The 27,338-nt window shown below is 45.9% G+C and overlaps 1 protein-coding gene across 5 annotated transcripts in view; it reads right to left on the bottom strand.

The window, feature by feature from the left end:
* Nucleotides 1-27,338, bottom strand: part of CACNA1E (calcium voltage-gated channel subunit alpha1 E) — a 439,633-nt gene that overhangs the window by 182,142 nt on the left and 230,153 nt on the right. For all 5 annotated transcript variants that reach the window (XM_064478060.1, XM_064478056.1, XM_064478059.1 and 2 more), the window contains 3 exons: nucleotides 15,832-15,935; nucleotides 14,325-14,477; nucleotides 13,038-13,219 (listed from right to left, as the gene is read on the bottom strand). In XM_064478060.1, the coding sequence (XP_064334130.1) occupies nucleotides 13,038-13,219; nucleotides 14,325-14,477; nucleotides 15,832-15,935 (439 nt within the window). The remainder of the gene's footprint in view (nucleotides 1-13,037; nucleotides 13,220-14,324; nucleotides 14,478-15,831; nucleotides 15,936-27,338) is intronic.

Here is a 27,338-nt window from a genome sequence, read left to right as displayed (position 1 = left end):
GCACCAGCATGGCCAGCAACCCAAGCCCCACCTGGGTCTGGGGGACGTGCGCCGCCAAGAACTCAAATGTGATCACGACCGGCAGTGAGGAGGGAGTGCCGTGATCACCTGTGTGTCCACGTGCCTGCTGCCCCCCTTTTTTTTTTTAAGCGAAGTATAGTCAGTTTACAATGTTGTGTTAGTTTCTGGTGTACAGCATAGTGGTTCAATTATACATATAATAAAAAAGAATACAAAAAGGAATATACATATATATGTGTGTATCACCTGCTTCCCTTTGGGTCCTGCTTTTCCTTCTAAATCATGAAGAGCAGCCGCTCTGATTCAACAGCACAGCTGTAACCAGCAGCCCCCCAGCAAGGGGGATGGCGGCACACCCCAGTCATTCAGATCAAGGCAAGGGTTCCCCCAGGGAAGGACTCACACTCCCAAATTCCCTTCCTTTTTCACTTCATCTGCTGTTTTTATACAAATTATTCAGGGAGTGGTGGCTCTGTTTTACATCATCAAGGAAACAGTTGGAAAAGGTCATGGTATTATGATGTTTTGTGCACAAAGGAAAGAGAAAAATCCTCACAATATTTTGTATATCCTGCCTTGCTTCTACGGGACCCCACTGACCATATTTGTCAAAACACAGTTAAAGATGACATGTGAAAAATCTGCATTGTGAAACTCAATAATAGAAAGCCTCCGAACATCACTGTTCATAACCTTAAACTATTTTAATAATACCTTAAATTTATAAAGCCTATCTCAGTGCACAAAGCACTTTCACACATATATTCTTATTTAATTCTCACAACCATAATAGGACCTAAGTGTTCCAATGGAACACAAGAGGCAAATGAGTCTTTCTGAGGTCACGTGACTTGCCTAAGATTATGCTGTGGGGGAGGAGGGGCTTGAAAGAAAAAAAAAAACCCTGAACTCGAACCCAGATCTTCCGAGTACAACCCAATGTTTATTAGTACCTCTTCCTTATGGTATTCCTGGCCTAACTGGTTTTCTAAAATACTCGTTCTCTGGTGATGTGAGCAACTACTAATTCCTGTTAAAATTAACGTAAATGGCTCAATGTCACCAGAACAGAAAAGAAAACTCAAGTGCCAAGCTGCTGATCAGCAGTATTGTACATGCACGATTATTTATATCCATGTAATTATATTAATAGGTTAACCTATTATGTAGATAAAATCTGTATTGCCATAGTTTTGTTTTTTTTCTCCCCAGCTTTCACAGATCAGAGAACTTTCACAAAACAAACACAAAAGAATACGGGCTTGCAAGAGGGATGTTAACTTTTTCTTCTGCCAAGAAAAGACATTAACTTTTAAAATTCAATTTCAAGTCGAATAAATTTAGTGTCACAAAAAAACTGACTTGCTGTTATTTTCTCATTATGTCAGACTGGTACAAACCTCCTCACGGGCCGAGTCCCGGCCCATTCAGGAACACTGCTATAGATAAATGGTGGGTCTGACCTAACGCGAAGTGCAGGAAGTCCTAGAGGGTATGAGAATTTAGCAGCAGCTGTAATGTCAATTATTCAGAGGTAATGCAAGTTAGTAAAAACTAGGATGAACACTTAAAAGGTATTCAGAAGCCATTTTTGCATCAAACACAGGTATGTTTTTAATATGGAAATAATATAAATAACACTATATTTCTAAGCAAAAACACCGGCCATGAGAGCACCTAGTATACAGACTAGAGATGTACAGCAAATAGATGCTAAGGATCAGGAAACATGAGAATTCGCCTTATGTGCCCCTTATGTGCCTATGCAGTAAATGGATACTCTCTTTGAATAAGCAAAAACAAAACAAAACAAACAACAACAAAAAAAAACTGCTCACTTAGCAAAACCGAGTTTATAAGTACACTTATAAGTTTATAAGTATCCTAACAGGAGCACTCACAAAGCAAGGAATGAGGGTGTTTTCAAAGCACGTTCCTATGTTTTATCTCATGTAACCGATACAAGACTCTTCTGAGATTAGGAACAGCAGGTGGTACTAGCCCCGTGTCACTAACAAGAAGATGAACCCACACTTGTTTATTCATCTGACACCTACAAAAAGACATGAGTGTTTTGCCTGCAAACATGGGGCTGGTGGCAGGAGGGAGTCCAGTGGCTGCTCCCCTATCCTCAGAGTAAGCATCGAGTCCCAAGCTGATGTTCACAAAGGTAAAAAATGGAGCTTGTAAAAGATGGATTCAGCAGCAATAAGTGATCCCAGAAACTGTGTGTTTTTGTGTGTGTGTGTGTGTGTCTGTGTGTGTATGTGTGTGTGTAGAGAGTCTTCAATTTAGGGGCTGTTCTTGGTCACGTTTCATCACAGAAAGCAGGGCACGTTTCATCTCTTCCTTCTGTTCCCAAACCCTGCCCTTCTCTCAGATTGCCATCTCTTAGGTCCGGGTCTCTTTAAGAGCATTTCAGAGCCAGGTTCCTAGCCAGGAAGGCCAACTGTGTCACAGAAATAAACTACTAATTACGCACAAACCCTGTGTAAACACTCCAATAAATTACGGCCCCCCTGCTTTTTCTCTAGTTGGTCTTGTGTGTGTGCGTGCTTCTACCTGTCACAGGAGAAGGGAGCAGGGTGCTGATCTGGAGTGCGGCAGGAGAAGCAGACTGCAGTGACAGCCCGCTGTCAAGCATTAGTGGTTTCCCTCCCGATAGCAGCTCCTGCCTCTAAACACAGACCCTGCACTGCACATGCGGACTGCTGGGCAGTCTGGAAGCCACGGCACCCCTGGTAGGTTCACAGAGCCACTCTGTGAAATCAGTCCATCGTTGGATACTTCCTGAATACTTAACCATGTCTAGGGAACTGTGGTTGATGCCAGAAGACAGAACAGTGTTTCAAAAGAGAAAAGGGACAGAGGCACCTAAAAGACAACTCATAATAGGGGAATCTGGTAAAAAGCACCAAATGAATGTTACTGACAATTAGGTCTGGGGCAAAGGACTCAGAGGAAAGCTCTCTTCTCCTTTGAGTTTTCTCTTTTTTTTTTTTTTTTTTTTTTGCTTTTTAAAATTGAAGTACAGTCAATTACAATGTGTCAATTTCTGGTGTAGGGCACAATGTTCCCGTCTTGTATACACACACATATATTTGTTTTCATATTTTTCTTCCATTAAAGGTTATTACAAGATATTGGGCATAGTTCCCTGTGCTATACAAAAGAAATTTTAAAATCTATTTTTACATATAGTGGATAACATTTGTAAATATCAAACTCCCAAATTTATCCCCTCCCACCCCCTTTCCCCGGTAACCATAAGATTGTTTACTAAGTCTGAGAATCTGTTTCTGTTTTGTAGATGAGTTTATAGTGGCCTTCTTTTTTCCCTTAGATTCCACATATGAGTGATAGCATACGGTATTTTTCTTTATCTTTCTGGCTTACCTCACTTAGAATGACAATCTCATGCCCACCCATGTTGCTGCAAATAGCATTATTTTATTCTTTTTTATGGCAGAATAGTATTCCATTCCTTTGAGTTTTTAGGGATGGTCACAGAAGGCTCTGTGGAGGAGGTGGCCAAAGTTTAGAGGAACGACTAATACAAAGAACATGGGTGCAAGATTGGCAAAGACGCACGTGAAAGGTACAAAGTGGAGAGGCTGAGAGGCAGGAAGGGAGCAGTCGGAGAGGCGCAGGTCTGCACAGTGAGTGGGCAGTGGGAGGAGATGCTCTGCTTGTTGCCTTTATGTGAGTGGTTTTCACAAAATGTTCTAAATAATTATACACCACCATTAGTGCTGCCTGGGTGCGAGGCTCATGCCAAGGGCTTTATTCGAGTTATCTATTTAATTCTTACTACAACTCTGTGGTGACAGAGGGGGTAGGGGTGTGCCATAATTATCCTCACATCGCAGATAAGGACAATGCAGCACAGAGGTTAACCAAATTGCCCAAGTCCCACAGGTACTAAAGGTGGGACTGGGATCCTAACCACTGTTACACCACCTCTATATCAGAAATCGCTGTTTCAAACAGGATTGTCGTCAGAACATCAATTCAGGAAGACTTACAGAAAGGAACCTTTGGCATAAATGTAATGTTTTCTCTATCTAATACAAATAGGTATTTATAGTACAAAACACGTATTTAATGTAGAATCAATCACTCAAAACATGAGGTGGTTTGGGGGAAGAATCTGAAGCTAGGGTTCGAGATGACTGTTCCAGTCTTGAATCAGCTCTGGCATCCAATTTATTTCTGTATTTTGTTTCAGTTTCACGGTAGTGAGAAAATCCTGAATCATACAGAAAAGTAATGATGTGCTCACTTACATCACTTTCTGTGAGCAAACAAGCTCAGGCCTGAATTTTTTAAAAAGACTAACACAGAACCACAAGCCTTCTGATCAATAGCACACTTACACAGAGTCCAAATGAACACAGAGACAGCAAAGGAAGCTTTAAACCAAGATCTGCACATAAAGGAATTAAGCCAGCCTGGCCACAGGTAGTCTCCAAGCGTGAAAATGTGGTCTAAGACACATCGATTATGTGTGACTTTATAAAGTAGGGGGGTTTTGGGGTAATTTTCTTCTTCCTCAATTCTAAGATAAACCTTTCTTCACAGAGGAAGGTTTTAGAACTCAGACTATAGGACTATGTAACATACAGAATGTAGTAGGGTTTTCCCCCCCTTGAAATGGTGTTATTAAATTTTTAGTAGATCTTCTAATCAATGTACGTAGCTTAGATTCAAGGAAGCATGATAGTCAAAAGATACATTTTAAAAACAAAATCTGACAGTTCTGTAGAAGCCACTGAAGTCCATCTATGGATCTCAGCTGACAAGTCCCTGATTCAGGGCAAAGGGCAGTGGCCTAGGGATGGGGGAGGGAGAGGGAGACCCAGCAGGCAGGGGAGAGAGGGAGGCAGCCAGCAAAGTGCCCTGGGGAGGATGGAAACACCAACGGTTCTGGCCCTCTTTCCTGAGAGCCCACTGTGTGTCAATCACTTTATATCAGACACATGCTGAGTACAGTATTACCTCGTGGAAATCCACGTAGTGGAGGAGACAGGCTGAAGGCTTTCCCTTCAGTACCCGCCCACTCTGCAGCCCACCTCACCCTCCCCAGGCCTGCTTATTACCGTCCTATGCATCAGTCCCTCTCAGACTTCACTGTGGCCTCCGAACCAAGAGGGAACTTGTTTAAAAATACAGATTCCTCCCTCCTACCTCTGTAGCTGCTGGTTCATTAGATCCAGGTGGAGCCCAGGAGTTTGTAATTATACTAACTGCCCCCAGATGATTCTAGGATGGACCACACTGAGGGGCACTGAAAGAAACGACTCAATAACTACTTTTCCAGTGAGTGGGAAACTGAGGGAAAAATGAAGAGAGACTTTTATGGCTTGCCCAGTGGTGCCAGAGGCTGGCCTGGGGCCATCCCTGTCTGGCCGCGGTTCCATAAGATTTTGGCCTCCAGAGTGACCCAGTGGAAAGTACCTGAAATAGCCCCTGAGTCACCCACACATCACCCCCAGTTGACTCCTGCCCCTGAGTCCTAAGGCTGGCACTGCCTCAGAACAGCAGGATCACAGCCGAGGGCTCTGGCCAGGGATCAGAAAGCAAACTGTGTATTAGAGGGGGCTGAAAGGGAGGCGAGGGGCGCAGCGCCAGCCTGATGGCTCTGCACAGACAAAAGACCTGGAGACTGGCCTGGTGTGGGGTGTGAAATTCAGGCGCCTGATCAGGAGGCAAACTTAGCATATCTGGAATCAGCCCCAAACATGGTGACATCTTGGGTTTGACAAATTATTAAGAGATCAAAATGGATATGAAAGAGTAGGAATCATTTCAAGGAGGAAGCAGCTCTGGGTAAGAATGTGTGTGTGGGGGGGCTGCTGAGAAAGAAAGAAAAGCACATTTTTTCCCATGGAGGGAGCCAGCGAGTGGAAACTGCAGACCCCGGGCTCTGGCCCAGCAGTCAGGGCGCAGGAGGAAGGCTCTGCAGGGTGTAGAGAGAGGACAAGTGACAAACACAGAGAACATGCGGCCAAAGGCAGCAGCAGAAGCTACCAACGTCTGTGTGTTTTAAAAAAGAGATGCTCCAAGGAGGCAAACGAGATGACAGAGCAGAATGCTAGCAAGGAAGGTGGGCAGGCCAGGGGGGTTCCAGTCCCCAAATGTTTCCCAAGTCAACACTGTGAATTGGGCTGAAGCGGGGCCAGGCGCCCAGGCGTGAAGTCTGGGAGGGTACGGGAGGTGTGCCACCCCTTCCTTCTAGTGACAGCTTACTCTGCACATGGGCACCCACACCCCTCACTCACTCACTCTCCTCTGCTGGGGGCAGTTCGAGCACCAAATTAGAAATCAGAACATTTGGTTTCAAAATTCACTTCCTACTTCCTCCATGCAATGACACACGTTTCTCAACTTATTCCACAGACTGAATCTGTCCAGGGGATTCAAGAGAACATTTGACAAAGGGCCTAGAATCCATTTCCTCTACTCCCTTTTGACAGTCTCTCTCCCACCTCTTTCCTCCCTCTCCAGCTCAAATTCCATCCCTCTGCTAAGGTCATTCTCTTAACCTTCATTTGACTGAACTCACCTGGCAAAAGTACTCTGGTTAAAAGCCAACACTCCACCTACTTCCAGCCTGAACCTCAGTGGCTGAGTGTGACCGGAGGAAAACAGCACATTCACTGGTCTCACCTGAACCTCAGCACCGCTGACCCCACCGGGGTCTTAAATGCTCAGATCCCCGCTCCACTTACTCCCTCACTCTCCTGGAAAACTGTTCACGGTTTCCCTCAAACTTCCAACACTTCCTTCCTGCCACCTCCTGCTGATGACCCTACTTCTGATTTCATTGAGAAAAGAGGCAATCGGAGAATTTCCACAAGCTTCCGTCACCAGGATGACCCACGTCCAGCCTCTGCAGCCTTCCCTCCTGGAACCTTGGATGCACCGTGACGCTGGCGTCCGAGCCCAGCCTTCCACCTGCGCTCTCATGGCCAGGAGCCCAGTACCCCCTCACCTGCTTTACAAAGTTGCTCTGCCAACTGTCCTCTCTCTCTCCTTCATCAGCAATGATTTTTATCTTGAATGGTTCATCCTCATTAGCAAACGAATGGCATTTCTTCCACCTGCCCCATTTTCTCTGCTTTCCCGACCAAACAAAACTCAACACAAGGGTCTGTCTGGCTGTGTCCAATCCTCTCTCAAACCTTCCCCAATCCAGCTTTCGCCCCTCCGGATCCACTCAAACTGCTCCTGGCCTCTGATGATTAATTCTTAGTCCTTATCTTACTTACTAAACCAGAGGGAGCACCCGACTCGGGCGATCACCTCTACTTCCTCTTTCCTGAAGCACTGTCTTCACTTGGCTTCCAGGACACCACGCTCCCCAATTTTTATCTTTCCTCTCTACCGCTCCTCCTCAGTCTTCTCGCTGATAACTCCCTAACTCACCAACAGCTTGGGACACTGGAGCTCAGCTCTGGCACCACTTCTCTATAGTTAGACACTCCCTTCCGTGATGGCTTATCCAGCCTGAGGGCTTTAAATGCCATCGACACACAGAAAACTCCCAAGTTTCTGTCTCCAGCCTGGGCTTCTACCCTGAATTCATCTATCTGGCTCTCTCCTTCCACCACCATATAAAACAAGCATCACAAATTCTCCATTCATGTCCAAATCCCATTCTTTATCCTCTTCCCAATCAACATCACCTCTTAGTCTTCATGGGAAGGGAGCAGACTAACTTCCAGGATCTACTTATCAAGTCCTCTGTGTATTAGACAAGTCACAGGTGAACACAATCAGATTCCAGGGGTCCTATCTCTATCACAGGGTCCCAGACTCCTGCAAGGACATGGCCACAGGGTTGTGCAGACAGGGACGTGGGGAAAAAACAGCTTATTCCAGAGCATGGGTGATCCTGGTTATAGAAGTCTACAGATTTGACCAGCTTAATAGCTTAGTCGAGGTCAGCTGGTACATCTTCTTGCTCTAACACCAGAAGATGGTGGTAGGTTCCTGCCCCCTATTTGTCAAATGAGTCTTGAGGATGTTCTGTTCCCAGGGCATGCGGAGGCGGCGGTGAGGAAGACTGAGCAGAGATGAGCAGACACATCCTTTAGTCTTGTGGAACTCAGCACCAAATGCGTTCTCTGTAGATACCATAGAGTCAGAGAAACTTCCGGAAGCTGGAGATGGCAGTCTTCCACCAACCCTGGGAAATGGCGTTATACTTTCAACATGCTTATGCATAATACACATAAGCAAAATGTCAACGAGGCAAAAACTGAAGAGCTGTTAACCACTCAGCAAATATTAACTATGTGTAGCTGGGAGGAGGCAACTTAGAAGAAGCTATAGGCACCACTATACACCAAGGGACCTCTGATGAGTGAGGAAGACTCTCAGAAAGCATCCAGACCACAAGCTGCCTCTTCTTGCCCAAAGCCAGGAAAACGTATAAAAATCTCTCCACCACAGCAGCACAGAGCACCAAGGCAGTCATAATCGATGCAACCGAGGTACCCGCAAAGCTGGAGAAGCAGCACGCCTTCGAGAAATTTCCGCACCTGCATGACTTATCGACACCAAGCAAGAGATAGCTCGATGCAAAATACGGATGAAACAGACACACAGGTCCAAAATACTGGACTTGAAAAGCAGAGATCTGAGTAACTGCAGACAGGGACTCGGAACCCCTGCTATCTGTGTACTAGTCCCGATACTGCAAACAGCAGATAACACAAACCCAGAATGACAGCAGAGAAGACTCAGACCAGAATCAGGAGAAAGTCAGAGCTCAGAGCCATGTCTAGCCCAGGTGAAGAAGGTTAGAAATTGACACCGGAACCACAGTAACACCTGCAGAGTGAACAGCACTGATCGGAGGGAGAAGGTACTGTACTGGAGAAGGAACGCCTATCCAGATGAGGAGAAAGAAAACAAATCAAACTAGTAAGAATAAGGGAGAGTCTGCACATTGAGAGACTTCTGCAGAGATAGTCCTAACAGGAAGAACAGCCAGCAGGACTGCAGACTGCTCTGCCTCTTTCTACCAGCAGAGGGAGGGAAGCCAAGACACAGCTGGAGTGTGACCAAGCAGAGCTGAAATTTGGGGAGAGACTAAATTGAGCCTGCAGGACGGACTCCAGGTTGCCCTGACAATGGGAGCCCCCACCCCTTACAATCTTGCATGATAATGAGAGAAGCTACATGCATATCAAGTTCCTAGTAATCAATGGCGGAGCAATGCAAGGTCACAGGATGCTTTCAGGAAGAGTCTGTGCAGCAGACAAGGGATGCAAATGCCAGGGAAGCATTAAAGTCACACAGAAAAAGGTTAAACTGAGTCTGCATGTGTGAGAGAGCTTCTGTGTAGAGTCAACCTGAAGGTTCTCCTGATCATTTGGGCGTAACTGGCGCCAATAAATCTTACCTATTTGTTGCGACCATTGAATAGAAGAGGCATTGGACTGGGAAACGGGGACTTCCCTTTTCTTTGTGGCCTTTGTGAGGAAATACAGCAGCTGGGTGGATTGGGCCTACCCAGAATGAGGGGTAGAAAGGGAAATCAGTTACCTGCGCATCTTATTAGCAGTGGTGGTAATAAAGGCACATGGGTAATTTTTCTTTAGGTACAAAGATACGTATATGTGGACGTACTTAGAGTGACTAGTTGTTCGTAGTTAATTCAATGGTGGGCAACCCATTCTAATACATATGTAAAATGTTGCCATTACAGAATCTTGAGTTAAAATTACAAGCAGAAAAAGAAATACTCAGGTATTGCTGACATGGGATACCAGAATCCGCCATTTGTCAGCCACGATCTCTCATCTCACACTTGCAGTGGGCGCACGCGGGAGCGGAGAGGCAGCTGAATCAGTCTGTACTATTTAAATTGTTACTTTCCTTCTCCCAGATCCTCTTTCCTGTTCAAGGTGAATGGCTGAATTTGGGTAAATTAAAAGTATTAAAAACAAGACAACAGGCCCAGAACAGAGTCACTTATACTAAGCCCCATGTCACCAGACCAAAACTTAATTACAGTGTTGGCCTCTCCCACAAATGGGATCTTAAAGCCGAGAATAGGAACTGCCTGGTCAGCACCAGTGAGGTCACCTGCCCGACCAAAGCCCGCCACGCCCTAAAGCAAAGTGACCTGGCCACAGCCAATCCGCTTTTGACTAGTGTAACCTGCTGGTCCTGCGCCCTTCTGCCTTTCATTTTGTACAGCTCCTCCAAGCTCCTTTCCAGCTGCTAGACAGGCTGCTACCCAAGTCACAAATGGTTGAATAAAGTCAGTAACATCTTGAAAATTCACTCAGTTAAATTTTGTTTTGTTAACAAAAGTTGGTATGATGTGACTCCACTATATACTGAAAACCCTGTGCCCACCAGTATGAAGAGTCCACTGCTCTGAACCTTCCTCCAGTAGCAGACGAGCCTCACTCCTGGATGTATGTATGTCCAGCTCCGTTAAGAGAGCTCTGCCTGGGCCACATGTCACACCCCAGTCCCTCAACTGAAGCCTGGGCTTTGCTGGCTCTTTCTCTTCCGATGGAGCCAGACTTTGTCCCTGTTCCACTGGCTGAAACTTGGATGCCTCTTTTCATCCAACTTCTCCTGAATTAAGGGGTAGTTATTCGCCTAACTGTGACTCTCACCACTGCCCATGGACTCCTGGCTCCACACTCTCTCCCAAGATCCAAGGCTTTGGAAAGTGATGTCATTTCAAAGTGGACATGAGTTCATTCTGCCCCACGAGCAGCCATCCACTTTTTGGAAACCAGCCCTACAGCTCAGTGAGGTCCCTCAACCCTGGTTCCAGCCACAGGGGTAGGCAGTAGGGGGCCTTCGGGAAACTCAAGTTCAGTGACTGATCAGCTTCACAGTCAGAGTTACTGTGAGTCTGTGGCCCTGGGAGTCCATGCAACGAAAGTTTTCAGAGGACCTGCAGAGTGACCTCTTCCCCCTGCTGCCTTGGTAGAACAAACCTAGAGAGAGCAAGTTCACAGTCTCTGCGTGACTCCCCCCTCCCCACTCATGTTGGATAGATAACCAGAAAGTGACCGGAATTTGAAGAAGCACCAGGAGAGCAGGGATCAAGGAACTTTTTTGCTCCCCATTCCCATAGTGCCTAGCACAGTGTTCAGCACTGAACAGAAAGAATGAAGGAAGGAACAAAGGAACCAATGCAAGGGATGAGCGATTCCTGCTTATCTCAGTAGGTCTGAGCCTTGGCTCCAGAGGACCAACAGATCTCGCCTGTATCTTCAAATGCAACACTTCTCCTTTCAGGCTTTCATTGCATTTATCACATCACTTAGGTGAGTCTTCACATATAATTGAAATACATCACTCCCAAAGCCCCACAAATGACACCAGCCACTGTGGGGCCGGTGCTCTAATTCCCAGAGGTGCCCGGCTAACCTGAGTGACACAGCCTCAAGACAACTTTCACATCTCAAATGAGGAGCGACTGGGCTCAGCAACCTTGCCTCCCTTCCCTCCTTCCTGCCACCCCCACAACCGGTGAGAATCCCAGAGTGTCCTCAAGGTTTTTCTAGGTCACACACAACTCCTGGGCTTGCTGAGCATAAGCTGGTCTATGGGACTTCATCACTGCCCTGAAGAGCTTTGGCGTAACGGCCTCTAGGTCTTTGCTGCAAAGCTCCAGCTGCATGGGAATAGGTCCAAGTCAGTGATGGACGTTTACTAGCAACTGCCCATGCCTTACGCAAACCCTGGCTCTTCGGGGATGACAATCTGGTTGAGTGTCTCCAGAGACAGCATTTCCTACCCCTCCAGTACAGATTATGTCCAGAAGTCCTTCCAAAGGAGGCATTTTTTAAGCCACCCTGTGTCCCACCCAACACACTGATCCAGATGGAATCAAGCCAAAAGGAAACCCAAGCCACCATCGGGTAAAAGCAGGCTGTGGGAGTGCCAGTAAGGGGGATAATAAGCCCAAAGGTATCTGCCTCGGGGTGGGCTGCCCAGAAGGGAACAGACCTTTGTAAGCACCTATTAGACAAAGACAACCTGCCAAATTGCTTTGCCCACCTAGGTCTCCTACGCATCAAACCACACACCTCCCTGTCCTGTCATTTTAGAACTTAGACTCTGGACCACGACTTTTATGACTTGTTAAGATCAGACTCTGGGAGGTGGGAAACACCTCAGTGGTCACCCTGTCTGACTTCTGTCCCCATGCAGGGGTCCCCTAACATCCCTGACAGTCAGACAGCCTTGCCTTGTGCACCAACTCAGAACCTTCCAAATGTGCCTGATCATACGAATCACCAGAGGCATATGTAAAAAATTACAGCTCACCAATGCATCAAAGCCGCACGAAATCAACGCCTCTACAGAAAGGGCCTGCGAATCAGAATTTTTCACAAGCATTCCTAGCGAGTCTTACAATTAAGCATGTTTCTCGTGTGCATGTCATGCACTGGTTCTTGACAGTGGCTACATATTCAAATCAGCTGGGAAGCTTTAAAAAAAAAAATCAATGACAAGCCTTTACCCCCAGCGATTCCTACTTAATTTGTCTGGAGTTGTGCCCAGGTGGTGTAAATTTTTAAAGCTCCCAGCTGATTCTAATGTGTGGCCAGGGTTGAGAACTACTGTAATATCTTCCCAGGCCAATGATAAGCTCTTTGAAGACAGCAACCAAGAAACCTATGCCTCTTGGTTCCCCTCACTGAATCCCACCACCAGGGTGAACTAGTAGCAGAACATACTCTCTAAGTGCTGAGTCGATCTGATTTAACTAGCATTGTTCACCCGGCAAATAAGGCATGCAACTTCCTAACCATATTAAGAAGCTGTATACTTAACAAGAGGCCAAAAACCAGAGTGATATGAACTTCTAAGCCTTACCACTCTTGAGTCTGTGCGCGCGCGCACGCGCACACACACACACACACACACATCCTAGCCTTCCCTTCCCGAGACTAACCAGCCCAAAACAACGCCAGACCGCATCCCACGACCCTTCCCTCCTGCCCCTGCCCCTCGCCAGCCCTACTCACGTTGTACAGCACAGTGGTCCACCCTTCCATGGTGATGCACTGGAAGACAGTCAGCACGGCAAAAAGGATGTTATCGAACTGGGTGATCCCATCGTTGGGGCCGATCCAGTCCCTGCATTCATAACCAGCTGGGCAGCCCTGCACGCCGCATGGGTGAGGGGGGTCAAATCCTTCTAGAATACCTACAGACACATTTGGAGGGTGGGGGAATAAACCACGTGATGTTTAGCGCAGGCTGGAAAGGATCCCAGGAAGCCACAAGCACACAAATTCTATTTCCCACAGAAAGGTCTGTCCTTCTTTGTCTCAGGCTCCAACTCCTCACATACCATGTGTTCAACCCAACATATCCCAAACTCCTCTCACAATGGAGCCTCTCCACATGTCCCCATCTCTACTTTCTGCAGGCCAAATCTTCTACTTTCTCCTGAGTACCACAGGAACTGACAAGGCAGAATCTCACTGATTCTCTAACTTCAGATTCCAGGATAGACCCTGAGATCTTTCTGAGTTCTTTGGGGACGATTTTAAACAACAGTCCCTTCTGTGGGTCTTAACTCCTTGTCCTTATGGCCTAAATTCCTGGTCTTGAATGAGACAAAAGTAAAAAATAAAAATCCAATGTGGAAGGTGTCCTTTGAAGATTCTTTTCATAAAAACATGGTACCTCATTGGGCTCCTTCAACCTCCCCCCAAGCCCTGTCCTCCCAGGGCACTCTACTCAACGTGAAAAGAACACATAGGATACAGAGAGACAAGAATGTGGGGCCTGTGTACCACTCATCTCCCAGGTACCCTGCCAAGCCAAGCTCAGGGCTCCCTCAGTTCTCCCACATTGCGTGGGGCGTCACAGCCGAGAGGGGGAGGTCAGAGCTGGAGCATGGAGGGGAAATGTCTCCAAGATCTGGATGGCCCCTAGTCTGACTCTGGACCCTTGGGTCTCCCTGGCTGTGTGCCAAAGAGGCCATGGTACAAAGGGTAATTCTTCAGTTAGATAGTTTCCTACATGCCTTCTGATAGCCATGTACTGTGGGATGGGGGAGCTGAGACCTTCTATTTGAAATCCTCTGACTGTAAACCTAAGAGGTTTTTGCTTTGCAGTATCAGTGCCCAAGGGGGATCTTTCGTCTGGGCTGGTTGTGCTGCTGACTAGGAAGTTTCTGATTCTAATTCTAGGGTTGGGATAGGACACACTTCTCCAACCAGCCTCCAAATGCCCTGAAATTACCCCAGTGACCAGAGGAGAAAGGAAGGGAAGAAGCAGAGGTCAGGAAACAGCGACCCTACCTGAATTGTTCATGAAGCATGCTCGGTGCAACTTCCCACTGTAGAACTCCAAGCCAATGATTGCGAACATCAGGATGGCAAAGAAGAGCAGAAGGCCGATCTGCAGAAGGGGCACCATGGCCTTCATGATGGACTTCAACACAATCTGCAAGCCTGGGAGGAAAAGAAAGAGAGTGACCCCCGGAGCCCTCGCTGAGCACCACCGGGTACAGCAGGCTCAGGGCACCCTTTCCAATGAGAAGGGCAGGTCTGTGAGGGAAAAACACCACTGGTCCTGAGATGATAAAGACAATTCATAAAGGGATAACCAGGACAAGGCAAAGACCGCCATCACCTGTTCCCCTAGGGACCAGTCCCTTCCTCCTCTTCACCGTTTCCTGATCACTTACATGCCCATTACCCCTCCCTCATTTATTTCACCCACATTGTCTTCCGGATTCCTCTCAAAGATGAAACCTATTAGAATGGGCTTCTTTCCTAAAGGGCATGTCCCTTTAGGACAAAGTTCATCTTCCCCACCACTCTGGCTCCAATCCAGCTCTCCCACCCACTGCTGGGGGAGCACAATTAGTACAACCACTATTCATAAAACACTACAGCCTTTCAGGCAGAAATTATACTTCTAGCCTAAAAAAGGATCAGAGATTTGAATAATATTTAGTAAAAAGATGTCTGTTGCAGCACTATTTCTAGGTAGGAAAAAACCAAGAAATAACTTAAATGAACAGAAGCATAGAAAAAGACTACATAAGTTATGACCCATACAAGACAGACTATAATACAGATTCTAAGATCATATTTTTTGAAGAATTTTTAATGTCAGGAAAATCAAATGCTTATGGTGAAATCCAAAAGCAAATATATCCCAACTACATGAAAATGCACAGTAGAAAAAAATGAATAAAAAATATGCTAATGGTGATAAGGATACCGGACTTAGAAGACCACATTTGGAATTCCTTCCCTGCCACTTTACTATATTTGTGATTTAATAACCTACATACAGGGAGTTGTGAGGATTTAGACAGTTAACTATCTAAAAATACCAAGCATCGTAAACATTGATGATTGTTGCACTTGAGATTATAAACTTCTTAATCAAGTTCACGTCTGTATTTTTAATAGAAATACAATATGATAATATTATATAATATGATTTATAAAGCATCCAAATTACCCAAAAAAAATGCTAAAATGTTGACCAAAGTTATTTCTGAGTGACAGGGTAAGGGGCGCTCTTCACTTTCATTTTGTATTGTTCCCTTTACTTTCCAAACTTTCTCTGAAGATCTTTCATTAACTTTAAAATCTGGGGGAGAAAATCTGCTAAATTTGAAAATGAAATGGGATGCCAGATTGCTGCATCTCCTCTATTTATTAGTGCAGGGGCTTCCTCCCAAAAGAGATTATTTCATGTTGATCCCAAATTCTCTTAGACCCTGGATCCGGTTGAGGACACATCAGTAAAGCTATTAGCAGAGGAGAAAGAAGAAAGGCAGGTGCTCACTAGGAATCCCTGACACGAGCTTCAGGGGCCTCAGGACACGCACGGCCCGGAGGGTCCTCAGGTCCACATGTGTGTTGAAGTGGGTTCCCGCAGTGGCCAGGATGCTGCAGATGGAGATACAGAAGGGTCAAGGTTACCGCAGTCTGGCTTTCTCCCCCTGTTCATGGGGGAAGCTGGGTTAAAGATGATCAGCCTGGAAAGCGCACAGAGCTGATGCCAGCTGTGTGTGGGCGCACCTGAGCTCGGGTGAATCACCAGTGGTTCCGAGTGGAATTAAATTTAGCCACATCTGGGTTTCACTTTGCAAAGGAGGAAGACGTGTCATCACGTTGGAATCCTAGTTCCAAATCATCAGTAAAACACAAGGTCCCCAGCATTTGTCTTATTCCTTCCCCTAAACCACATCCCCTACTCTGCTCTCTGCCCCTTGCCAACCTCCTTCCCTCCTTTCCAACCTACCAAGGCCCTCGCATTTTTTTTTTTTTAATTTCAAAGTTTTCTTAAGATTCCCCTGCCTCTTATCTCCTTCAGGAAATCTCTCTGAGTTAACTGCAGTACAGGAGTAATTGACTCTTCTCTATCTTGACACTTAGAATTTTTAACCAAACAAATCAATCACACTGATGCTTATAATCAGGGAATAACTTCACTGGTCCCCATACAGTATTTTTATAATCTCCCCAAGTCACTGCATGACCGGGATTTGGTTTCCACTTCTACAGCCATATCCAGAAACACATACACATACACCCAAAATCCATAACAATCCTATTAGATCATGTACACCAAATACCTTGTCTTGAGGAGACAATTTATTTCATATAATCCCATGACATTGCAGGTACTTTGGAGAGACAAAGACACTTAAGTACTTATGAGAGACACAGCAGAAGACTGAGAGTCAGAAGAATTGGGTTTCGGTCCCGATTCGTGCACTTGAGAATTGGGTGCCTTGAGGCAAGTCAACCTCTGTGGGCTTCACTGCTTTCATGTACAAACTGGGGAAGTACCACAGCCTACTTACAGAAACAAAATGACATGGTATTGAACATTAAGAGTGTTCTGTAAACTATAATGTGCAAAACAGATATTATGTCTAACACAAACATCAATAATATTGGTTTTACAGCTCTAATTTTAGCTGCCTTCCTGTAGGATAGCACTTTTTCTTCCTTTCAACCTCCAGGACAATTTCAGCTCTATGGAACTACTGGGGAATGAGTCATTCAGAAAACTGAATTTTCTATATAGTCAAAGGGTGACAAGAATGGTTTACTTCATTTAATTATTTTTAGTGGAACCTCTCTGAAATATTTCAAGGATGGAGGAAGGTAACTTAGAGTGCCTTCAATGTGTGAACAAAAACTTGAATGAGAGGTTTATGCTGTATTGTCTCCAGCAGGCAGGTATGGGATCAGTAGGCACAAATTACACAGGTCCAGAACATTCCCGTCTTGAGAAGTCACTCTGAAACGAAGATTGCTGGCCAACAACCAGGTAGACTGCTTTATGTGGTAGTGACTTCCTGACAATATAAGTGTCCAAGCACAGACAGAAGAACTCTCTTTTAGGAAGTAAAGAGGGTTCCAACACTGGGTTGAAAGTTATTTAAATGATCAATAGAGATTTCTTTCAACTTTCGGAGTCTATAATTCAATGTTGGTCCGACCTCAAAATAAGAACCAGAAAGAAACCCTTCTCTCATAAAGAATTTCAGGAGCTATGCAAGCTTTCCAAGTCTCCTCGGTCTCTCCCAAGCTACACTTCCATATGCTCATCTGAAAAGGAGGGACTGGAGGAGAACGGAGTCTCTGACACTGTTTTTGACTCTATCTTCCGAGGTCAAAGAGAGAAATTTGGGAGGGGAGTGATATAATTTCTAAGGAGTAGGGGAAAACTGAAGAGAAGAGAGAGCAAGGAGAAACATGGAAAATAGGACCACAAAACAGGACAGAAATAGAAAAAAATAAAGAGGAGAGAAAGAGAAGCTTCAAGGACGGGTGTATTGACAGAGAATCAGAACCCCAGGGACACGGGGTCATTGCTCCCCTGCTCCTGTAACAGGGGAAGGAGCCAGTACCCTGAGTCTTCTGAGGGCACAGGGGAGGCTGCTTTCTCTCTGGTTCACTGTCTTACAAACACAGTGGATAGACACTTGTCCTGTTCAGAAACCAGAGCTCTGTTTCCTAGGATACCCAGATACACACGAGATGCACTTTCACGTCATAAAAAGGGCCGTTGAAAATGACAATCTCCTCCCCAACCCTGAAATGAACCAGGTACACTTCAGAACACGGAGGTGGGAGCCCCAGGACCACATTAAAAGGCAGGAAGGTACAAGTGTAGGGAGAAAGAAAAGGGGGTGGAGGAGGAGAAGGAGAGGATGGGGAGGGAGCAGTGACAGGAAACATGGAGATGAAAGCAAGGAGGGAAATAAGAAAGGAAGGCTGACGGAGAAGCCAACGGCAGAGAAACAGGAACAGTCACACGGGGGAGGGAAGAAAAGTAAAGCTCACTCCAAAGAAAGCAGCAGAAATCTGGCACCGGGGCTGGGCAAAGCCAGCCACGAGAAATGTCCGTGCCCTTTCCGCCAGGTGCAGCCTCGGCCGAACCCCTCTCCCCAGGTCCTCTGAGCCCCACACACTTCAGGCAGGGCCCTGCACCTGCAGCCCCCGGAACTGTTTCTTTCATCCAGTGCAGGAGGGCTGTCAGCTGGGCCTCTGACTGATGCACACTGGCCCTTGGGTGTCTGCCAGTGTTCAACTCATCCTTGCAGGCAGGAATTACAATTCGACTCCCCCATCCACCTGTTAGAAACAGGAGCAATGGGATTCTTAGGGGGGAAAGATAATTAAGAAAAAGGGCCCTGTTCTGAGCACCTATAAAACGCTATGCCCACTGCCATCGCTGCCCATACCATATCCTAGAGAAAGTCTCTGTTTTCTCACCTCTCTCCCTGATAAGACCTGGAACACCTCAACTGGGGATACTATCTTCCTCATCTAGAAGTGCCCACACCTCGCCCAGGGTCTGGCATGTACAACGTGCTCAGTAAATGCTTGACAGATGGAACTGCACTGATGGAAGTAATAAACGTGTTGCAGCAGAGATCATATGGACGGAAACCCCGCAGAAACCCTAGAATTTGTCAATGAAAAGATCAGGATAGCACAGCTGATATGCCACTCAAACACGTGCCTGTCTGAGCACCCAGGAGTGCACTGGAGCATTTTACGATTTTATGAATCTTCCAACGGACTGCTACGACTCCTGCTCGCAAGCAGATCCCACAGGACAGGATCTGCCCAGTCTTCAGTGAGGGCGGGGAAGGAGGAAGACTCAAAATTCAAAGATGCCTCCCAGCAAACCCCAAGTACTAAAGAGCACCCAGTTCGGCACACGTCTGAGTCTTGTCTGGAGCAGGCCCTGGGCAGGAGGCCTGGGAAAAGTGAACAGTAAGAAAAGGCCTGGGCCTCAGTCCAGTAGAAGGAGACAGACACAGAAATGGAATGATCACAACTCACCACGAAGAGTGTCATAACAGAGGTGCTTACAAAGTGCCGTGAGAATGGGAAACCCTGCAGTGACAACTCCCGTGTTTACCACCTTCTAGCATCTTCCAACATGTTATCTCATTAAATCCTCCAAAAACTCCTGATATTACTATTGTCTCCATTTCAGAGAGGAGGAATTTGAGGCTCAGAAAAAAGTTAAATTGCTAATAAATGACAAGACCAGGTATTAAAGTCAGTTCTCTCGTGAGATCAAAGCCAACCATCTCTCACTCTGCCATCACGCCAGGCAATGCCTTCTTGGTCCCAGGCAGCTCCACTGTTCCTTATTTCAGTGCATTGCTAAAAACACCAAGGTCACAGTTTGGTCCCCAAACAAGAGAGTGAACTTGAGTCTCCTTCATCCCAAGGCCACAAATGGCCAACCCCCACAGACGTGTCACCAGTCACCCTCAGGACCAGCAGGTGACGACTGCCCCAGTACCTACACGTACACACATGCAGGAAAAGGCATGCGTGGAAGGCGCAAGGGCAGAAGAGGAGATTGGCATACTTGGAAAACTCAAACAAGGGGTCTTGTGGTTGGAACCTACTGATCCAGGGAAGAAAGGAGAGTGGAGAGGCTGCAGAGACTGGAAAAACGTCAAAGAAGACTTTACAGGCTATGTTAGAGGTTTGCACCAAGTCTGGCAGCGCTCAAAAGCTCCAGGCTTACAGTTAGCGATGGGGCATCAGGGTTCCCACGCCGCCACTCTGAGCTCCAGCGGACGTCTCCGATTTAACGGCTGGTCTTTTACCTTCTCCCCCGCCCCCGCCCCAGCTGCTGTAACTGGTGTCTGCCGTGGTCCCCGTACCTGCATGCATGCCACCTCCTAGCCCCACGGGCTCCTCCCGGGGCAGCAGCTGCGGCGTGCCTCCCTCACGGTTGTCCTCCCATGTAACAGAGATACTCCATGGTCGTGCCAACCTGGGCCCCTCTCCAGCCCTAGAGGGTGCACCCACATTAGTCTGAGCAAACTGTCCTAAGTAGTGACTGGCTTAGGAGTGGGCAAGTAATGACGCTTACACCTTGGAGTGCGAGGGACAATACGCTGTGGGGCGCCAACTGACCCGTGTTCTTAGAACAAAAGTAGAAGCATATGAAGCAAGGCTTTTCACATCTTTTTTGATCATTGCCTACACTGGGAAATATGATTTACATCATAAGCTGGGGTCGTCTGCATAGATAATTGTATAATGCTTCATAAAATAATACTCTTTCTGTGTGTAATACATTCATATTTTATCTTCAATTCTCCCTTTCTTCCTTTTGTATAATACTGGCTGCAATCAACTAAATTGCTTTCTTGACCCTCTAATGGGGTTGGTCCACAGCTTGAAAAACCCAGATGTACAGAGCAGCCAAAACACACGCTCCTTCTAAGGAGACTGTTCTAAGGAGGACAAGATGGACCAACAGGAATTGCTGCTTGAATAACACCAGTCTTGGTGTTTCCCCAGACCAATAAAACAATCTGCCTTGAAAGGTTTTGTGCTTTTCCAAGACCTGGAAAAAGACACAGGGCTCGAGGAGAGACCCTTCCCCTTTTCTAGCACCTGAAGCAGCAAGAGCATCTTGCTGCCCTCGGGAATGGGCGATCTTACACACATGCTGACTTCAAAACCATCCTGAGGCAGCCCATTTGTTTCTGGTTTTTTGGTTTTTTTTTTGGTTGGTTGTTTTTGTTTGTTTGCTCTGTGTTTTGGCTTGGGTTGGAGTAAATTTATGGCCAAGGGGAGCATGGACTTTCTTCTAAGTCCACAGATAATCAATAATAGCCAGGAAGCCCTAATATTCCTTAAGGAGGATGGGAAGGAGGGCAGGCTCAAGTTGCCCCTTTCCAATAGAGAAGACCTGTTTTCAGAAGGGAACAAGTTGTTGTGTATTTAATAAAGAGAAGGCAACCTTTTCTGGATTTTGAAAAGGGGTTCCTAATTAAGTTTCATAGGATTTTTAGTGGATATGAAGGAGTCCCAAAATATGCCTTTTGATGAGCAGAAAAATCATAGCCTAAAAATTCTCTCTTTTCTTCCTCAAAGAAAGGTCAATAATCAAACCGCGTCACAGCAAGGAGAGGAAGTTGTATGGACATTTGAGACCAGAAGATGTAGGGGGCTGTGCTGGGCACTGTACGAGGCTGGGCAGCATCCCTGGCCTCCACCACTAGATGCCAACAGCATCCCCTCCTCCATCCTCCTTCCTCAGGTTATGACAACTAAGCACGTCTCTAGACACTGACAAATGTTCTCTGAGGGCACCCCTGGTTGGGAACCCTGCTGTAGGAGAGCCCCTCAGACAGTAATTCCTTCAAGCTGAGCAACAGGCTGACCAAAGGCAATGCCTGATTCACAACCAGTTCCTATCACTCCAGGAGAAGTACACACAGCCCCGTTCAAGCAGAAATGAAGAGGTTGCCAGGATGTCCCCCCAGCCACAAGTCGTAATTTTGAGTGACCTCCAGCATCGATGAAAATTCCCTTCTGCTTTCATCTTTAAGCATCTCCTAGGGGATACATAGAGCTTAACCCCTCTTTGTCTCTGAAAGAAGCCTTAAATCAAAAGAAAAGTTTCCCCAAATGATGCAAGGTGAAGAACACAGAAATGTACAAGGGAGGGTGTTATTTGCTTAACCTCAGTGAAGTGGAAACAAAGGTTAAGTTCCTACCAATGGTCTTGGGTTTCTTTCTTTTTTATGAGAAAGTCCCTGATTATCCACTCAGACACAGCAAGGAGAGATGCCAAGCGATGGGTAGAAACTCTGACTGTCCTGACCAGCTGATGATGACAACAACAAAGAAACCTCCCTCATGGTTACTTCTCAGCACACACAGCCCTGTTCCATAACGATACCATTATCCCCCATCTTCTAAGTTTGAGAATTACGGCTCACAGAGAGAAACTGGCTAGACCAAGGTACCTGGTCAAACTGAGACTTAAACTCAGAAATTTAGTTTCCAAATTTGGAGTCTTTTCCATAGCTACGAAAGATAATGGCTAATAGCTCAAAATACATCCCAAAGGCACATCTACTTGACAAATGCCCTTCTCTTGGACGACCACAGAGCTGCCTCTCTGCAGAGCCTTACGGTGTCCTGCGATCGCAGCATCATATGAATGTTACCAAAACTGTGCTTCGGAGAGTTGGCAAAGGAGGAGAATTGCTGGAGAGGGAAATCCCACATTATAAGAACTCGCTAACATAAATACATGTTCTTTGAGTTGTTTTGCTAGTAGTGCTGAGGGATTTCTGTTGATCTACCACCCACACACTTTCTCTCACCAGGTCTCCCTCAGGACCAGGAACAAGCATTTGTGAGATGGCTAGCCAGGGAGAGAGCCCAGCTGAGGAACAGAACCTAGCTAATTACCCACTTGGGGGCCAAGCCTCTAATAACAGCCTCGGCAGAAGAATGCGCTAACGAACTCCAATACCAGAGTACAGACCCTTTTCCCCAGCAGTATAACTCAGCACTGCCCTTGCCAAGTGGCCGCCTGTGGTTTGTACAGCCAATACCTCCCTTGCCTCCAACACCACCACACTAACCCTACAGTTCTTTTCAAAAACTACAACGTTCTTATGTGACATTGCTGGCCGGTTCACAGGTTCAGGGCCAGGGAGCTCCCTGGGATGTTTAGACTTGGACCACAGTTTGGTCAAACTCTTCCAAAGCAGGTATAAAATAAAATATAAGCCATAAGATAAAAAGCTGTCATTGCCCGTGTTTTCTCTCACAGAACAAAGCTGGCTGCAGGGAGAAAGAAGAATAAAGCTGATCCCACGGAGGTAAGAGGAGTGAAGGAAAAAAGGAATTCTGCTGGAGAGAGCACCCTGATCCTACAGTTCCTGAGGCCTGACTGCTTCCTGACATTTCTGCAACTTGGTGGTCCTGTAAGACAGCCCTTCCTTGAAAAGCCCCTCCCTGCTTAAACTAGTTCAAGTTTGATGTGTGTCACTCACAGTAACCCACTCACCTGTTCTGTCCAGACAATACCATCTGCATAAGAAACCAAAGTGAAGAGGCTGATGTAACTGGCAAGGTCAGACAAAAGCTAGGTAAGATACATGAAAAACAAGGAAAAACTCAGAAACATGCCCCTGGTAGGGAGCCAATAAACCAATTAGAGGATGTACAAGCTTTCTGCTTGATGTCACCTTAGCAAGTGGCTTAATTTCTAAGATACTGAAGCGCTGTTTCCTCTTCAGCTTCAGAAAGACTGAAAAATTACATTCATGATCATGGAAAGAGTCAAAGGCCCCCCCCCAGGGTGTCAAGTGTTGATGAGCGCAGGTGGGCACTGGGCGGAGGGCTGCCTGAAGGGGTCCTTCAAAGTAGGAGGAAAGGAAAGCTTAAGTAGTAAAACTCTACTTTCTTACAGCGCACTGGGGTAAGGAGCCTTTTAGGGGGAGTGTCTGGGAAATATATGGCTCAAAGAATCTGTCTGAGTTTATAAAATATTCTCAAATCAATGACTCTTTCAGACAAATCATGGATCCATAAGTTTTATTTAAAAATATATATCTGTCCATTGTTCCACTTTCCCAGTTCTACCTACAAAGCCTGAGAGATTGATTTGCATGACAGGAATAGGCCTTCTGTCTTCTAGGATGACAATGATTAAAAAAAAAATCCAGATAAGTTCCCATATTCGCATAGAAGACAGACCTACAGTCATAGTGCATGACCAAGAGGCAGCTATGAAGTTGTTCTAAAACATCACTTGTCTGTAGAGAACACAAGTGAACTACTGCGATCTGTCAGAGAAAACAAAATGCTTTTTACTTTTTAGACTCATTAAACCAAAGTTCATTCCAGTACTTCTGAGTCATATCACATCCCATGCCACCTACCTGGAAGACAATAAAATATAAGCAATTTTAATAATTCAAAAGAACTGTGCTTCTATACAGGAATGCTTTATGTGTTACCCAAATCCATGGGATGGTGTATGTAAGCACAAAGTAGGTTGTTTTAACTGCAGTTCCGCTGTGAATAAATAAAATGCTGAGTTGTTAGAGGAATCGAGGTTGTCTCCCAGCAGAACTAAGTGGCATGGGCATTTTCTCAGGAAGGGAACTGAAGAGAGCACCGTCTTCTATTTCTAAAGAACAATGGAGTGTGCCCATTAATAACGGAGTCGAGACGAAAGGACTGCTGTCCCCTGTACAAGTGCTTGACACCCAGGGTCCAAATTTAACTCGACGGCAATGAACTTCCTTTTCAGCTCCGAAGTTATTTTTACCTCGCCAGCTATGCAAATTGGCTCGTGGCCTCTGAGCATGAAAGAAGCCAGGCTGAGATTGGTTAATATTTTATGGAAAGTGAAATTACTGTAAACCACCATCCCTGGCACCGAGCTTCACATCCTCTATAATCAAAGACAGACCATGAGAAATGTCGCCAGTCTAGCATCGAGAACAGCAGGGCCGGGGACAAGTTACCAAAGAAGACACACATAGTGTTTAATGATTGTATGAAAAAGTTCCAAAGAACTACAAAGAAATTCAAATTAAAACAACACGAGAGCCTGTTCTGCCTATCAAATTGCCACCATTTGAAAGACAGTAAAAAGCTACTGAACAAAGTGTATGTGAGGACATTGAAAACGCTCACTCTCTGTGTAATCCAGTAGTTTTAGGAAATTATTTTAAGCACACGCTCCAAACTGAGGGCAAAGTTTTACTATGATGTTGTTCACTGAAGCATTTTTCATGACAGTAAAAAAAAAAAATTTAAAAATCACTCACAACTAAATAAGAAGAAAAGAAACAACCCAATTAAAAAATGGTCAAAAGAAGTGAATTAGACTCCTCACCAAAGAGAGATACAGATGGCAAATAAGCACAGGAAAAGACGCACCATCATTAATTACTAGGAAAATGCCAATTAAAACCGCAGTAGTCATTACTGCACACCTACTAGGAGGCTAAAACAAAACATGAAACGGAATATTGAACAGCCTGACAATACCAAATGCTGGTAACGATGTGGAGCAACTGGAACTCCTGTATATTGATGAGGGGGTTGCACGGTCCTCTTGGAAAACAGTTTGGCGGCTGCTTAGAGTTAAACATCCACTTGCTCTGTAAGCCCGCAATGAAGTTACTTGTCACAGCTAGACTCACCACTGCCCCAGCCTGGAAACATCACAACTGTCCCTCAGACGGTGAATAAACAAATTGCGATACCCTCTTACAACTGAATTCCAGGCAGCCAGTAAAAAGGAAGGAACTCTCGGCACATGCAACGACAGGGATGAATCTCGAAAGCATTCTGTTAAACGCGAGAAGCAAGCGTCAAAAGGCAACATACTAAGTGATTCTATTTATCTGATAGTCTGAGGATTACTCAGCCTTACAAGAAAGGAGAGCCTAGCACATGCTACAACACAGATGAATTCTGAAGACGTTGCGCTGCAGTCACGGAAGCACAAATGTTGTGATTCCACTTATTGGAGGAACCTCCAGTAGTGAAATTCATGGAAACGGGAAGTAAGAACTGTAGTTGGCAGGGGCTCGGGGAAGGCGGGAACCGGGAGTTAGTGATTAATGGGTACAGCGCTTCAGCTTTACAAGATGAGGAGTTACGTGGGTGGATGGGGGTGACGGTGGCACAGCAATGTGGATGCACTTAATGACACAGAACTGTATACTTACATATGGGTAAGATGGTAAATGCCATGCTATGTATGTTTTACCACAACTGAAAAATAAACTCTAAGGGCTCTGATCTCTTTGGAAGTCAGGTTTACTGAGATATAATTTACTTAGAGTAAAATCCATCCTTTTTAGATATACAGTTCTGTGTGTTTTAACAAAGGTATGTAGTCAGCTAATCACCATCACAATCAAGATACAGAATATTTCGTTCACTCTCCAAGTTCCCTCAAGCCCATTTATAGTCAATCCTCTTGCCCCAGCCCAGCCCCAGTTCCTAGCAACTACTGTTCAGTTTTGTCCTTATAGTTTGTCCTTGAAATTCCTCCCTTTTCTTCTGAGTTACACTTTTGCCCTCTGGCCACTTCTCTCCCTCCACTCTCCCTGAAAAGCAATGCTTCCTAAGGTTTCCTACGTGCACTCTTTCCCCATTTTTATTGATCCACACATTCTTCCTAAGTGGCCTCAGTGAAACCAAGCTTTTGTCACTTAGATGCAAATGACTCCCCAGTCTTTACCTCCAGGGTGGATCTCTCTCCTGGCATCCCCAGTCCCCAGTTGGGCATTTCCACCCTGCAGTCCCACCACCTCCTATGGGGCTTCTGGCCTCCACGTACCCTCTACAGTGCTTTCGTCACTCAGCAGGGGGACCTTTCCAAGGTGTAGATAGATCAGATCAACTTGCCTACAATGCACCAGCATCTCTTCACACTTACAGTAACACCCCAAACCTTCCCAAGAGTAAGGTCCTGCACAATCTGAGCCCTCCTCCCTCTCTCACCTCATCACCCTCTGTTATCTCCACCACCACCCTCTCTGATCCAGTCACACCAGTCTCCTGTTTCTCAAACATTTCAGACTTATTTCTGTTCCAAGGGCTTTGCTCGTCCTTTGGTTTGGAACTCTCTTCAGTCCATATTTTCACATGGCTGTTCTACCCTCATCATTCAGATCTCAACCTAAATGCCACCTCTTCTGTCTTTCTCTAGATACTGTCTTACAGCAATTCCTGTAGCTTTGTCTCCATTAATCTCCCTATTCCCCACTGCAATGTCATCATTTTTCACATCACTACCTAGTGGTTTCTCTCTGCCTCCCTGTCCCCTTCTCTCAAAATCCTATCCCCAGACCACTACTAGGATGATCTTTCTGAAATTCAAGTCTGAGATGCAACTTTGCATTTTAAATCCTCCAGTATCTCCCTACTGACTTTCACACAATGCTATGATACAGCCTAGCCTCTTCCCACACCCACACCCACACCCAGGGCCACACCACCTGCCTGAATGAACTGTCGTCT

This window comes from Camelus dromedarius, chromosome 23 (genome assembly GCF_036321535.1).
Source record: "Camelus dromedarius isolate mCamDro1 chromosome 23, mCamDro1.pat, whole genome shotgun sequence".
NCBI classification, from domain to species: Eukaryota; Metazoa; Chordata; class Mammalia; order Artiodactyla; family Camelidae; genus Camelus; species Camelus dromedarius.
Note: the sequence above shows the minus strand (reverse complement) of the source record. Positions and strands in the feature narration are given on the sequence as shown.